This window comes from Rhopilema esculentum, chromosome 12 (assembly GCF_057945365.1).
Source record: "Rhopilema esculentum isolate cy_ngs chromosome 12, ASM5794536v1, whole genome shotgun sequence".
NCBI classification, from domain to species: Eukaryota; Metazoa; Cnidaria; class Scyphozoa; order Rhizostomeae; family Rhizostomatidae; genus Rhopilema; species Rhopilema esculentum.
Genome location: NC_142826.1, coordinates 6,816,856 through 6,833,134, shown reverse-complemented (window position 1 = coordinate 6,833,134; position 16,279 = coordinate 6,816,856). Strand labels below are relative to the sequence as shown.

General features: G+C 34.8%; 1 protein-coding gene across 1 annotated transcript; it reads right to left on the bottom strand.

Annotated features, from left to right (window-relative positions):
* Positions 1 to 54: 54 nt before the first annotated feature.
* LOC135681209 (uncharacterized) lies at positions 55 to 15,904 on the bottom strand. The gene is made up of 18 exons (XM_065195541.2): positions 15,398 to 15,904; positions 14,085 to 14,176; positions 12,919 to 13,103; positions 12,726 to 12,799; positions 11,828 to 11,946; positions 11,070 to 11,134; positions 10,046 to 10,137; positions 9,477 to 9,570; positions 8,342 to 8,443; positions 7,973 to 8,009; positions 5,871 to 5,993; positions 4,744 to 4,873; positions 4,424 to 4,598; positions 3,653 to 3,880; positions 2,769 to 2,880; positions 2,303 to 2,398; positions 1,254 to 1,415; positions 55 to 917 (listed from the first exon to the last, which is right to left on the bottom strand). Exons 1-18 carry the CDS (start codon positions 15,418 to 15,420, stop codon positions 817 to 819), a joined length of 2,010 nt encoding a protein of 669 aa, XP_065051613.2. The 5' UTR covers positions 15,421 to 15,904; the 3' UTR covers positions 55 to 816.
* Between the last annotated feature and the right edge of the window lie 375 nt (positions 15,905 to 16,279).

The following is a 16,279-nucleotide window of genomic DNA, read 5'->3' as shown; positions in this document are numbered from 1 at the left end:
AAGGACATAGAAGCGCTCTAATATCGTCGGAGTAGCTTTTTTCATGGCAGATCAAACTGAAGTAAGAAAAACATATTATCCATTCAAAAAGATTCTATTAAAATCATCATGTTATTAATAAAGCCCAGCATCTACAAACCGCTAGAAATGAGACATTGGAGTTTAAACTCGATTGTCATGTTGTCAACTTAAAACTACTATGATATCATACTCCAAAAATTAATCTTGATTGACAATGTTGAGAAATTCAGTTTATACTTCCAGAAAATTAAAGGAAAAAATCCTAAGCTCTCGGGGGGGGGGGGTAACTTAATAGGTTTGACGTACAGGGACGTGCCATTATTTAGGAGTACCTTTTTTCCAAAAATTCGGAATTAGGGGGATTCAGTTTTTCAATTATGTGCGGAATTATGGGTACCATTTGAAGAAATATACAGAGTTATCGGTACCATTTTGGAAAACCAGTTAGCTAGGAACTTAGCAACATCATTAGGCATGCAAAAATCATATTTTGACAACCATGGCTATAATGGAATTGAAGCTCTTAAAGAGACAGTTTCCGGAAATGCAAATAAAAATGGTGTGCAAACAACCTGGATTACACAACCTAAAAGGGCTAAAAGTGCCAATAACTATTTTAATGGAACATTTCTTGAAATTGTAGAGCCAAGCACCAATCTTTACAATATCTATGCACATTAAATCATATTTTATGGTGGAGCAATAAAGAATACAGCTTTTCAGTACAAAAAGTGATATACATTTCAAATCCGCAAAAGATTTCATAATTCATAAAATTACCTCTTTAGTAAAATTCTATTTTAATTGTCCTAAAATTAGCAACGGTTTTTCTATATCTTGGGTTCCAATGAGAGTGGTTGCAGGTTCCTCATTTTGGTGAGCTTTTTTCAATAATCCTGTGCAAAAAGAAGAGAAATATTGCAAGTGGCGGCATTAAACGAGAGAAAGGTAGTCTTCAGTTCTCTGAATCACATATCATTTGAACATCAGCTACGAACGGAAAACTGTCACTTTTTTAAAAGGATTAACCTTAAAATGGCTAGCCTATCGATCTCCTCATTATCTACGTTTAATTGACGAAACACATCATCCGAGACATCCATTCATTGTTTAAAAGCATTTACTAGCAAGCAAAGGTTTCAAATGGATTAGAATTCCAAATACTATAAGTTACAATTCTGATCGGATATAAGAGATCGGACTAGCTTAGTTACAAATACTGAAAAACAAACCTAAAAAGTATTCTAGATTTTCTGACAGTTGGACATTGTAGAAAATCTGATACGTTATCAGATCATCTTTGGATCCGCTTTGCAAGGTGATTCTTCTCAGCACATCAATCGTTTGAGAAACAGCCTCCTGCCAATCAAGGCTTTCAAGGGGATGTTCACATGCTGGAATCAAATTCAGATTCAATGAAAAGAATTTCAAGCAACTGCACTAGAAGCTCGTAAGGAACAACATCTTACATCTTTCAAGCAACAAGCAAAGAAAACTTAACTTACCAGATACTTCAACTAAACTAAGCAATGGGGGAAGATCTTAAGTCTTAAAATGTTCTTGATTTTGAATAACGAAACAAATTAAACACCAACAAATTTGCCTGTGTAATTTTTCAAATAATTCAGTTCACAAAGACGAAACCCCAAAAAATGTTATTTTAATTCAGGAGTGACAAATCAAATGAATATGGTAGGTTAATTACCTAATTTCTAACAAGGCTTGTCCTATGAATGCATGGGAACAATGAGAAAGATAGTATTGATAGCTTTTGTAAATGTATGATCCAAATCTTCTTCTCTTTGCTACAATCATTGCCAAAATTACTTTGAACACCCAACATTTTGTGCTGTGCTTTTCTATTTTTCATTTGTTTTCCCGCATACTCGTACTACTTCCGTCCCCCTTTCCCCCAAAACAATGTCGAAAGTATAAAAAAACATCAAACAAGCCACAAGAAAAAACATACTCCATAACCCCTTTCTTTTTTATTGCAAATCAACATTGTTCCTAGGGGGAGAGAGGGGTGGCTGAATTTGCCTTTGAAAACCTACGTTAGTGTCCCAAGACTTTTGGCAGTGATTGTACTACAAAACCAGCCAAATTGACATAAATTAAGATGGTAAAATCTAATGTACCTTTAACTACCTGATGGCCTCGGACAAATTTTCTCGTTTGTAACTTGAACGAAACCTTTCATTTTTCAAAACAAAAATAAACAAACGGGCATCAAATCTATTTCTACGTCACTATAAAAACAGATTGAAATAAATTGACGTACTGACTGCAGCTGACAGAAACCCAGCATTGCCACAAGTACAATAGCACGCCTTTGACGTAATTTTTGCATTTCCAATTGCTTTTTCGATCTGTTGAACTGTCAAAAAAAACAAAATAGAAAATGTTGTGGAAAAAAGGCAATCGTCAAAATTAGCATAAATCAAGCTAACATGTCTGATAGTCTAATGTGATAATACCACAAACATTGGAAAATCGACAGCAAGTCAAAATCAACAAATATGATACAACTGAAACTTATGATAGATAATCAAATAAATAGTTTCATGCAAAGATAAAAGGAAAACTGAGTTTCCAACATTTGCAAAAGCAGGAGACCTTTGTTTCATTCCCATAAATATCAATTAGAAAATAACTTCTATTTTCATTACGGCAGTGTTTGTGAACGATTTTGACAACAGGATTATTGTTCAATGTATCATACGAACCGATACATATTATATACAAACCAGTGATGTTTCTTTCTGGGCACCTATGTGCTACAACACTCCATTCCACAAGTGCGTCACGTGGTAGTCCAGCAATTTCCACCGTTTCAAAGATCATCGACGATGTGTCGATCTGGAAACAGAATAGAGTTTGAACTATGAAGACCAGAGCACATATCTTACGTAAGAAGCTAAGCTAGGATGTGGAGTACTGCAATGTACATACCCCATACCTCAAAAAAGGAAAGAGTTATTCAAATGATTCAAACATTTGCAATACAGGAATTATAGGATAAAATATTAAAGAAACTTTGTTTAATAACGATTGTCTGAGAAAAGATCTTCTGTCGATGAAGTTAGAGCTTGCTACTTGTCATCTCAGAATGATCGCGAAGACAGTGAGGCTTCCATCAAAAGACATCTCCCAACAGTCGACAATCCAAATAACGGACACATAACATTGTCCCACCCACAACACGAGTCTACTTATTACAGCCAGTCTTTCATTACCTTCAACTTTTTACGTCCTATTCTTTATGCACACTTGTTGCTCAGAGAATTATGAGATAGCTCCTCGTAGATGCTTTTTGAAAAACCGTTTTTCACAAAAACCTTCCTGTGGTTTGGGATCTTGGATAATGAGTTCTGAATTGATCTTTTAAAAGCATCCTCCTTTCTAGGGAGGGTAACAAGAGGTTTTCTCCTTTTCTGCAACCCCCCTTTTGGTCTCCAAGAGTACGCACGTTGAACTTAGTCATTATTACGCATGCTCTTCGATTCCGAAACGGGGATCAGGATGCCCCAAGACAGGGATTCAAGTCCTGGGGTCGACTGACTTATTATAAGACTTGAACTGGTCCGTTTCCACAACAAATACTTGACAGAACTTTTTAATAAAAACTCACAGGATACTCGCAAAATGCTTGCCTCACGGCAGGTTTATCGGAGGATGAAACGACGAAGCACGTGACAATAATGGCGTCTGGCAATGATGTGGATGTGTGTATTGCTGCGAGGATTCTGTCAATGTGTCGCAGCGCAAGTGGTGCTTGTGCTTCTACGCCTCCACAGGCCATCTTCATTGAGCCGGGATCGAGGCCAATTGAGCCAGAGACAAATATTGATGACCAAATCTTCAAAGAATTTTTTTAACACAATTAAAACACTCTAGAAAAGGAACTCGTCAAGGCCAAAAAGTATTTTGCTAGAATTGCGAGGAAAGCAACTAATTCTAGGTATTAAAAAGTTATTTCAACCTTGGTTTCACCAGATAAGTAATGTACATGGTATTCCCCCAGTACAAGATACTCATTTAGGAAGCAAAGTCGCAAAGTTATCGACCATAAAAGCCCCGGAGTTTGAAATATGATAATCATCAAGTAAGTACGATATCCGCTTTTGGTTTTGCGTCCCCATTAAGAGACGATCGATAACAGAATCATTTGATAAAAAACAGGGGTCATTCGAAAACGATGTTAAAAATCGAGGCACTCATCCACAGATAAATCAAAACGAATTAAAAACAAAAGGCAAGAACACGGAACGAAATGAAATAATGAAAACACCTTCATTTTCGAAACAGACAAAACAGGTGTAGGTCGGTGTAATGGAAACGGTTCAAGAGAAAACGGAAATAGAACAGAGACATGGAAAAACGGATTAATAGTCCCAGGTACCTTAACAGCTTGACTGTATGGGCCAATATTTGCTGGTGCCCAGTGTGAGATACTCTGCACATGAAGGGTTTTCCTCTCAGCTCCTTCACAGTCCTCGTCACCACCACCACTGGTCAATGCGTAGCAGTCTAAACAAAACAGGCAATTTGGTTGCATCAGAGTCTCCACACATACCCTGGAAAGTGACGAAAAACCAAGGAAATTGAATTTTGTTGGCTAGTTTCCGAAACAGACAAACGAGAAAAGATAAGATATTTGATAGGTATTTGATATTTGTAAGATATTTGATAGATTGGTACAATATAGAATTATAACACTACCTCGCAGGCGGATTGACAAAGAAGAATTCTTTGTAGACCTCGTTGATACTGGCAAAGAGCTTCATATCACGCAGAAATAGGTGAACACGTACACAATCTGCCATTTTGCAGCCATTTTCGCTGAGCAGCGCTATAAACAATAAGAAATACTATGCATTCTAACGGTATAAACACGTGTTTAGAACAGGATGGTTCTAAGTTGCTAACCCCCGTTTTTTACGCGTATTTTGATGTTATTTCTTACTCTGTCGGGTCTTAGGTACAACATTGCATGCTTGTTAGTCAGTTAGTTATGTTATATAAAGCATCGTGAGGTTTTCTTTCTGCATTGGGCAACATGATCGCACTGAGCGGGAAACTCGGTGTAGCATCTTATAATGGTTAAATACTATACACCAGAGGACGTACAAATCTGTCTTTACGGTTCTGAGCGAAACATGAAAGCGGGGCTACTTTGTTAATAGCTCTGTCAAATCCGAACTTATTATCTAGACTCTAGAGAAATTCATATTCTGAAAATTCTTGCGAAACGTCGTACATTCTTACGAAGACTAACTCCTATTCGAATGATTCTTTATCGAGCATTGTTAAACACAACGGTTGATCGTAGTTTTCATTTACAAATAGCATAGCATTACGAATACAAGTATTGATCGCAGTGAGCGTGAACCCTGGAGTAGCAGCTTAGAATTTTATTGTTTCATACACAGAAAAGTGTATAGTGCTATTTGTGAGGATTGTGCACTGTACAACGATCAGTTCGCAATAAGCTTCATTGATAACACAAAGGAGTAAAAATATAAATTTAGTTAGTGATAAGAACAAAATATTTATATGATTGAGGGAACGTCGAGGATTAGTCTTACGTGGGTAATTGGATACATAACAATAGGTCTTTTGTATAGTCCAACCAATGGGAATATAAATGGTCATCGAAATGCATCGGGACATAATGTCTTGAGGGCCTAGTCAAAGTAGACAATTGCATTCTACAAAAGTAACTACAGAACTTATGATTTCTACTTTGATTGCTACTGAAACACAGGTGATATGAGATGTTTCTTTAACAAATGTAATCCTGTCATTAGGCCAATTGAAAATAAATAAACAAAATTGAATTAAATTACCTTTTAGATTTTGAAGGGCCTTTCGAGTTGCCACCTGTACACTTTCACTTTCCCCGCATTCCGCAAACAAATTTTGAACATGAATCCGCCTCCCACACTTTTTAACGGTTGGATTTCCAAGCTCTGTGTATAAGAACAACGTCTGCTAGAGCTTATAACATCCATAAAATTTAATTTGGTATTAATGGAAGAATTCTTACGTTTTACTCAGTATCCTTACATTGGCTGAGCAAAATTGTGCAAAAACAATGCTGTATGAAAATAATCACTAAACACTAAAAGCGCTAGATCCTGTCAGTCAGACGATCAAAGTTAAAAATAAGCTCTGCATCACAAATACGCTTAATAAAAAGTTGAGACCTATTCTTACATTGACAATACCTAACAATAGGTCTATTGTATAGTCCAACCGATGGGAATTTAAATGGCCATAGAGATGCGCCAGAAAATAGTGCCTGTAAGCATTAGACAACAGATCAGTCAACACTGACTTCATAAATTCATTGTCATCATTCATTATAAACATTACAAATTTATTTCTAAAACTTTTATTTCTTTAGGCTTTTGTTTCGGGCTGTAGATTATATTGCTTAAAACTTTACATAAGAAATAAAATGAGGAAAAACAGGCTTAAAGCTATCTTTATGCTTAAAGCAGACTAATCTAACACGCATAAAGTGTGCAGATAGGTGCAGATGGTAAATATATTAAGGGAGGATTAACACTGCATTTGATTGGCTCCGAGCTTCAACCAACCAGCAACCAATAAGTATCTTATAGTTAAAGAGTCTAGTTAGAAAAAAAATTCCTTTTGCCAACAAAAATCTTAGTTTTCCTTTGATATAGGCGGGTTCTGATGATCTCAAAGGTGTCGTCAAAGGTCGCACTTTGGAAAAGGAAAAAAAATGAAAATAGATCTTAAATTGTGGAAAGTTTGAAAATTATTTCGTCAGTCGTTCAGTTTCGAAGTGCTCTGAGGATAATCAAAAGAAATGTATTGCTTACGGGCAAGAAAAGAACTGTTATCATACAATTTTCATGAATTATTCATGATCTTTTATTATCTTTTCGTTTCTTCCTAGTAACAAGATTTTATCGTATTTACAGTGGTAATCAAGAACATGATAAAAGAAAAATTGACTTTTTCTGATGAGATGCTTCACGATTTGCTAAAAAAGCTTGTTATCTCTCTGCTTGATGAGACAAAAACCTATCTAAACACCCAAAGCAATTCGAAAAAGCATATGGGCTTAAACAGATTTCGTTATCAAGACAAAAACTTGTCACGCTCAAAGATGAAAAACAAGTTGACAGGTTCACGATGTTGTAAAATTAAACAGAAGAAAATTGCGAACAGTTGGCATCATTTTCGAGTTAGTTTGTAACAAACTCTCTATAAACATAATCCTCGTGCAAAAAGGAAGACATAACAAAAATATATAATGAGAGGAAAACTTCAAGCAGTCAATAATTGATTTAATGTTAGATTTCTGTCGTTTTGCAAAAGTAAGGCTAAAGAAAGATTAATCCCATGCGTTGATTGTGAAAATACCTTCTTTACGAATAAATACTTTACGAAAGTTCCAAGTAAAATAACGATTCTCGTAAAAATATTCACATTAGGGAAGCAACTTGACACTCTGCAACTGAAAACTATTAACGCTATGGGTTTAATTCGAGACTGTAGGAAAATTGTCTGATTCCAACTGCTTGCACTTTCACTTTTACAAAGCATTTAGAAGTCATAAAACAGCATTAAATTCGACATTTTGCAGTACATCGAACATTGGATAGAGATCTAGCTAATTTGCAGCAAAAGTTTTAAAAAATAACTTCAACAAAATAAGACAGAATAAGCAAACTCAAAATTCTTAGAGATTTTCTAGAACATTCAATCAACTTTCAAGGAGCGTATTTATTGCTTTCTATGTCGTCTCTTTTAGGCCTTACGGCAGGGAAGTCACATTTTTTCTTTAATTTTAGCAGTAGGGCGTAGACATACTATGTCATTCGCTGTGATATTGCATTCACATAACAAAAGAATCAAATAACAATCTTGTATTCAAAGAAAAAGGGACCATTGTTATTGTAACATAATTTACCTTTAATATTGAGTTTCATTTCTGCTTTTCTTCTAATCTGAAAAGGAAATAAAAAAGTGATACTTGAGTTGGAATTTCTGAAAATATGAATCAAATCCAAGGCCTCAAGATCTAATATAAAAAAACATCACCCTATATTTATACTCAACCTATGAAGTTTGGAAATTTATAGAAAAATATGAAATGATAGGCTTAACATTAAGTTGAGTGGAAATGACTATAACTAAATGTAGCAAAAATTGTTCAAATAGAATTGAAGATTAATTTTTATATGATGATGATGTAAGCCATAAGAAAGTATAAATAGGTGTTTCTTTTAAATCAAGGTGTTAGCACATTGTGAATTGGTATATTTTTCAGTTCACTCACGTTGTTAGTGCTTGCTAGATTCACCTCGCTCTCCTGTTTCTTAAATATCCCGTCTTCGTGGATTCCTTTAATCAGCCGCTGCTTCAGTGATAAATTTGGGTCCTAAAATAAAAAACATAGGCCTAGTTTCAAGCATAAATGGAATCCTATAACAGGGCCGTCGGAAGCGGGGGGGGGGTGGTTTGCCGAAGCCCCCTAATAATTGTCAAACTGAAGTAAATTTCCTTTGGAGTACTGCTGTAAATTCAAACTGCAGTAAATTCAAAGTATAGTTATATTCTTTAAATTGGAAGATAGTAATGACTAGAATAGGATCGTGGGGAGCGGATGGGGTTTTGGGGCTGCAGTCACCCCAATAATTGACCAACTATACTCGATTACTTTCATAACAGAGTATTATATGAGAAGCAACATATGTCACGATTTCTTAATAAGCAATTGCTTGGAAGATCATACAGCAAAACCCAGGAACTCAATTTTGCGGATGCGACCGCAAAGTTTTTTAAAAAAGGAACAAATTTTGAAGTAAAGGTAGAAGAGTTTTATAATAAGATGAAGATAATAGAAGAAACATCTGGAAAAGAAATGAAAATTATACATTCTGACCTGCTTCTTACATTTATTTTAATTTAGAAGCTTTTATTCAAATTGAGCAGTTTCAACAAACCGCACAACAGTTTCTAATATTTTGGCAAATATCCTTGAAAAAGCAGCCTGCATTTTCTTGAAAGTTAGTTTTTTATCTGCAGATTTTTACAGTATCAGATGAAACAAATAGAACAATGGAAACTTACTTTCGGTTGGTTCCGAGACTTAAAAATGACAGTACACGAACAGGGACAATTTTGCATGGATTTACAATGCATGAGTGAGATCAAAATGATTACTGGTTCGCGTTTTAGATACTAAACATAAAATTTAGCCGAAAAAATTTGCAAAATTCTTAGAAAGGTGAAGAAGAGGTGTGACAAAGTTCCATTATACCTTTGACCCAACTAGAGAGTTTTCCGTCTTTTGATTCCAGTAATGAGGTTCAAAGATTAATTTAAATATGCGAACTCTGAAGCCCATGCAAATCTCTCTGTGCGTACTCAAAGAGTCTCACCACTCTCTGTGCGTACTCTTTAAAACTCACCATGCCTTTGTCTTCTAAATGGACAGCTTTGAATTTCACATAACCAACAGGGGCAAAAGCGTCATCTGAGTGAATAACAATTTCTGATTTGTCTCTAAAATGGTAGGAAAATTAAATATTAGTATCTAGTATGCTATCATCTACAAAACCAATGCGTCAATATCGAAAACTGGCACAGTAGATTTTCAGGTTGATGATTGTGAGCAGTTGGTTTTTTCCCAGGTCCATGTACGCTTCAACCATTATTTAATTTCCAAGGAAAAATGCCTCTTAATCGAAGACCTCATCTACACGAGCATTTTTCCTATAAAATATTTTCTTTTATAAGTGTTATTTGCTCGTGTAATGTGGATCAAATTGGTTGATTTTTTACGTGACAAATGCACTTGTTCGAAACCTGACATGCGAATTGGGCAAGATGTTTTCAACATCAATATGGAGATAAAAAATGAAACAAAGACTTCAGTTGATTGTAGTGTGTTTTCTTGAATTCAAAAGACTTCTCATCTTCACAAATTTTGACCTTGATGTTTGACTCAAGAAGAAATTGTTTCAATGTTTCAACTCACACTATAATTCTCTTCAAAAATATTGGACAGTCAAGAGTCATTGTCTCATATTCTCCTCCCTCTCCACATATGTTCAGTCCATACTTGGCATTCTGCAGAAGAAACACTACATGAAACGCAATGCGATCTCCGATCAAAGTATCACTTGCAGTGAACACAGTTGCGCCGCTAAAGGGGTTTGGGGGGATAATTAACCTCCTACCACTTTTGGCAAAACATGGTCCACATATTTCTTCTAGAAATGGATTAAAAAGCGCTAGATAGGGTTAGATCTGCAGTAGCTGGCGCCGCCACTGAGTGTATATGAAATCTTAAAGTAAGCCGCCACTTTTGCGACTTTGGAACTTGCAATATAGAAATATCAAAATATATTTTGGCAGCATAAAATATAAAAATGGATGGTTTTGAAAAAGCAAAATTTCAAAACATGGTTAAGTTTTTCGTCTGACTGTAAGAATAATAATTTTTTAATATCCAGATAAAAAATTACAATACAAACTAAAAACTACAATAAAAAAAGAATAATGATCAAAAATTCTGAACTAGGAACTATACATACGCATTTGTGGAGCAAAAACAAAACTTTCCCCCTGGGAGAACTGCTTCACAGAAATGAAGAACCGCTATTGTCTAGAGACAGAGGGAGCTTCTTTCCACCCTTGAACTCGATTGGTAATATTTTCAATAGGCAAGCGGCACTGATTTGGCAACTGTAACAGTCATGTGCTCGCGTTTCTGATTGGCCTATTTCAATACACAACTGGGTCAATATGTATTTCCAAGCTTTGAATATTCGATCAATATTCTGACATCAATATTTTGTCAATCGATAAAAGCTTAAGCATGTTTGGAAATGTTTGCATTTTCAAAGCCATTTTACAGATATCATATATAACTCAGTTTTCAAGCAACTCTTATCTGACTTAAGTAACTTGTCCGTTTAGGGAAGCTTTGTAAATTTACAAAACTTCGATCACCAGCTTTATATTAATGACAGTAAGATATTGTTTGAAAAACTTCATACCATCTGCCGTAAGGAAATTTGCATATCTTCGATAGTCTGCATCAAATGCTTCTGTGGATACAAACCTGAAGAAGAAAAAGGAAATCAACTTTTTTGCTAGAGTCGATTTAACAAAATTTCGGCAAAAATGCTTTTTCTTTGGCTTGTGGTCTCATAAATGTTGAAAAAAATAACAAATTTTCTGATAACCTATGACCTAAAAGATTCCGAAAAGTTATTTTTCTAGCTTAGCTTCCAAGTGTCCAAAATATCAGTCCAAAGCGATGATCATTTTTGTGAAAGTGGGTAGCAAGAACACATCAAACTCAAAAATATAATGAAAATTACTTTCACCGGACTGTCATAAAGTACTCGATACCGTATAGGCAGGGCTGTACGCGCTATTTGGTGTCTACATCAGGACGGTTCTAAGTTGCTACTCCGAGATACACGCTTAATGCGATCATCAAGTATTGGACCTGTGTCATGCTCAACAACATAGGCATTAAATCGATAAAGGCAATGTAAACAACAAAAGCCAATAGCTCGTATCAATCTCATTAAAACAAAGGAAACATTTTGTTGAAGCGGCTACCTCTGTCGAGGTTCACCTTGAAAGTTTTGTCATACCACTTACTCTAAACACAGACGCTTGGGTCAACCTTAAGTTGCGTCATCCTCACACCTAACAATAACAGCGAGTACATCTTAGCGTGAATGAAAACTTTTGCCCATCTTAAAGGTGAAATTTACCAGAAAGCAATTGAAACCATAAATACCTAAAGCTGCAACTTTGATTAGAACTGCATTGACTTTTGCATCGATCATATTCTGCAATAGCTCATCTTGATCTCTTCGCCATAGGTAAGCAAGGCATTTGATACCCAAACGTAAACATCTATAAAAATTTTACGGGCAGCAAGTTGAAAGGTTATAACTGATTGTTATCTGATATACAATTAATGTTATCTATCTCAATGAAGCTAATAATGCCTAAAATCTGGTTTTATAAATTTATTTCTGTCTTTCCTGTAATGTGCTTTCATAATCAACATGCGATTTTGTCGCAAAGTGACAACAAATACTCATATACAAATGAGTCTTCAATAATTAAAAGGAGCAAGCTTCCAGCTCTACAAAACAGAAATGAAGAATATTTTAGTACCAAAGTCACCTATTCAATTAGCACCTTCTTAGGAGTCTTTGAAAATTTAGCAAAGTACTTGAATAAGACACTTCTATATAGGTTCAATGTACCTTCATTTTTCATAAGAACCCGTCTACAAGAATTAAGAAACCTTAGCCCTTATCACCCTTCAACATTAAAAAATGTTAAAGAATCTATCTTTTAAATATGGTGAAGAAATGATTCTTTTCAACAATAAGTCACCCATTAACTATTTTAATAAAAGGAAAGAAGAGACCTTTGTGACTTATTAGTTTTTCCATTTCATGTTATCTTGTGTTTTGTTTTGTGATTCTAAAATAAGCTCTTTAGCATTTCGTATCTAAGAAACCTTCAAAGAAATTTTGTACTGAGATCAACAAAAAATCAAGAAAATCATTTGTAATCTGGAGCTTAGTTTCAGATAAAAAAATAAATGTAGTACCATGATGCTTTCAAGAAACATTATACATTACATGATATATTATAAATGGTATGAAACAAATACTCACACATTCTCAACCCTGATCCTTTGATAATCAGATAGAATCGCACCAACAGCAACTGCATCAAAGTCAATATTTTGCTAAAGAATACAAAATAATCAAACATAAAAATAGCCTGCTGACAGTAAGTCTATCTTGTTGACACATTAATACTTGAATCAAGTCATAACTTAGCATATATTAAATATATTATAAAGACCTGGATTTCTTTCAACAGCAAAAGAAGATCCTCAACTTCATCGCCTTTATTATAATCATAGTCAAGTTCTTGACAAATTGATGATCCAGCTATTGTTCTTCTGAATAATGGCAATCTGATGGCATCAGCATACAAGTCAATGACATCATGCCCAACTGTTTGGAACATGAAGCTATCAAGTTCATCTGAAAAGACAGAAGGCACAACTCATACTGATTTGCCATACTGCTTTGAACAAATTTGCCCAAACTTTCTCAAACAAAGGCTGCAGTTTGTCGTTTTGCAATTGCCATGTTGAAATTAGTTTAAACTGAAAACTTCATCTTGTTTGGAATGCTCAGTTTTGATTTACTTTGTTTTGAAAAATGTTTATATTTCTGCCTCAGTTGTAGCAGCAAATCTCAGTGAAATGTATAGGAAAAGCTAAAATCTAATACCAGGGTAATTCCCAGCCTGACAGTCCAAACAGCATGAAACTTTCAACACAGACTAATTTCAAATTGAAAATTATACAAACCACTTTTAGCTTAAATAAAGGAAAAAACTAACAATGCTGCCTCAAAACTAATAATAAAGTAATAATTTTTCTCAGTGTTCTGATTGTCTATACACTGTTTTTTGCTTCTGTTGCTGAGAGGATAAAAAGAAAAATTGCAATTGCAAGGTCAACTTTTTCCAATCTAGATCACATAAATGTCTTTCCTTTCTTGCTAAGTAAGAAAGTAGGTTTACAATGTCTTTAATGGTGTGTAGTCATACCCCCTAAACTCATATATACTTGAATTTACAAAAAGCATAAAATTTTCTTGACTTTTTCATGCTAATAATGGACTACAGAAGTGGACAATTTAACTGATGCTTCTGGTCACATAGAGGTTTTGTCTTGATCAGAACCAAACAGTCAGCTCAATCATTTTTTCACTTGTACTATTTATATTCCTTCTGACTCCTCAATCTTCTTTAGCATCAATCAAAAAAATTATTCTGAACAATTGGTTGTATAGATCAGGTCAAAATCATTTCATGGCAATTCATCCCTTCCTGCAAAACTGGCCCTACACTTTCACATTATAATCAATAATAGATAGAATTTACATACTGAGTAGTCATATACAAGAAATAAAGAATAACACTTTATGGAATAAATCAGTTATGAAAAATACTACCTTTCTCAGCTGGCTTCAAGTTCCCTAGTGCAACAATGTCATGGCCTTCTTTCAGACATTCAATCAAATTGTAACAACTGTCCTTGCCACCACTGAAAGAGTATGTATAAGAATTGACTCTCATCTTATCAGTAGCTCATATTTCTTAATCTAACTATTTCTCAAAGTATCAGTGACACTGATCAAATACAAAACAGCTCTTGATATCAGAAGTTCTCATTAGGCAACATACCTTTGTATATAATTCACATTAGACTTTGCGTGCATTCCTGAAATACTTTCTAGCCTAGTAAGGTTAATAGTCCCGTTGCTGTTTAAATAGGTGTAAGCATTTGTGATTCATTATTCAAACTTTTAGCCTTGAAAGCATTGTTTATTCCATATCATTATTGAAATATATTCGCAAATATACAAAGGCTGATTTATTTGATAAGTTATTAACTATTAAGAGGGTTTTCTCCTTCAAGCAAATCCATGTATACAATTCCATCAAACCAGACTGGAAAACCTGTATATACTCCTTCTATGCTGGATTTCTTGTGCTCACACCTGGCCCACAATATCAATCTAGCATTGCTACGTGCAGCTCAAATGCTTTTGCTTAGAAGATCACAGCTGATAGTGTGCTGTTGCTTGCAGCTTCACAAAGCCAAAATCATACACAATTTCCAACCTGGCATTCAGATGTCCTGATTCTTGATTATGTGTTTGTCTTTTGCATTGAATTATTGTTATTAGTTCAGTAAAACCTTTTTTGCTTTGTCTTTTCTAATATTTTATAGTTTATATGAAACTCTATTGAAGAGCTGTATGTAGGTATATTGTGGAAACTGAAATCTAAAAACTCAACTGAACAGTCCTATATGTGACCTCCTGAACTTGTTAAACTCAAACCTATTTGATTCAACAACATGTCTTGCAGCATTAAGGTATATGACAAACTCTAAGAATATCAAGGTGCTTTTTTAGCACAGTGCTCTATTTTTAGCACTATGGTCTTTAAGCGTACTCTTTAATATAAAGCTATTTGTAAAAATATAATGAAATATTAACAATATGAAATTTTTGAAATTCAAATATTTTCAAAGTGGCCATTCAGTCTTCTGCTCTAGATCCAACACATTAGTAAATCAATAGAAATAATTATCGATAGTACAAAAATAAATTGAACAAATAACTGCTAGGACTAAAATCAACATATATTTGATAAGTGATCGGGATTTTCAAATCAACCAATTGCATTGCAAAAAAAGTTTGTTGAAGAGCTCCCCGTTATCAAGTTCACCATTAAACGAATGAAAAGACTTCCAAACCTTATTAGGCCAACAACTCTCATAGCGACTTTGTCTTCACTACATCAATTGCTTATATCATTGTCTGATTAACAACGTCCTAGTGGAAAAGGTAATCTTCTCCTTCAAAAAAGAAAATTGTCATCCATGCGGCCGTGAATTAGGCCGTTTCCCTCCTCTTCGAATTCGCGCTGCATGAACACGAGGTTTTCAAATTTGACAAACATCAGGAAATTTTTTTCAAAAAACACAGTGCTTGGACCATTAAAATTTGCTAATGTATCGTTTTTAGGCCGTTTACTTTTGCTCTGACGAAGCCCCGTATGCCGGGGCGAAATATTAGCCTTCACTAATTTAATGGGAATTTATTGTTGTGCATTCTCGTCGCATTGCGGTGTTCGGTGTTTCTTATTGGCTACATTTTCATCGATTTTTCGCCGCAAGAAATCCTTGGAGTCCGTCGCGCAGACTGCAATCGTGACCTTTTCTTTATTCGCACTTTTTAAGTATTCTCAATTTCCTACCACTCATGTGCATAGATTCTAGAGGGTTGTATGCTGTTATTCAAGCCAAGTTTTAACGCTTTTTGAGTGTTTGCTCTCTTATTGGGTAAAAATACACCATCCTCCATATCCCAAACATTTACGATCTAAAATGCCGACACTGAAACTTATTTTTGAGGTCAGTGGCTTTAATCCTACCGTTGTTTTGGCTTTTCTCAACAATAAAGTTAAAAAGTTTAACAAAAGAATTACCAGTGATTGAATTTGTGGTATTGTAAATTTTTCTTAGAATAACCCCTGCATTTTTTAAACCAAGTCCAAAAATATCTAATTTGTAAACAACTGAGGTGTATCACTCCATGAAAATTTCGTACACATTTGTTAAAGATCCTTTTGATTT

Bases quoted from the DNA above. Each gene is read 5' to 3' on its own strand.
- LOC135681209 (XM_065195541.2), bottom strand. From the start codon at position 15,420: ATGAGAGTTGTTGGCCTAATAAG. The intron at 13,104-14,084 runs GTAGTATTTTTC...CTGTCTTTTCAG, and splicing joins CTTGAAGCCAGCTGAGAAAG to ATGAACTTGATAGCTTCATG. The intron at 918-1,253 runs GTTTGTTTTTCA...CTTTTTGCACAG, and splicing joins AAATCTAGAATACTTTTTAG to GATTATTGAAAAAAGCTCAC.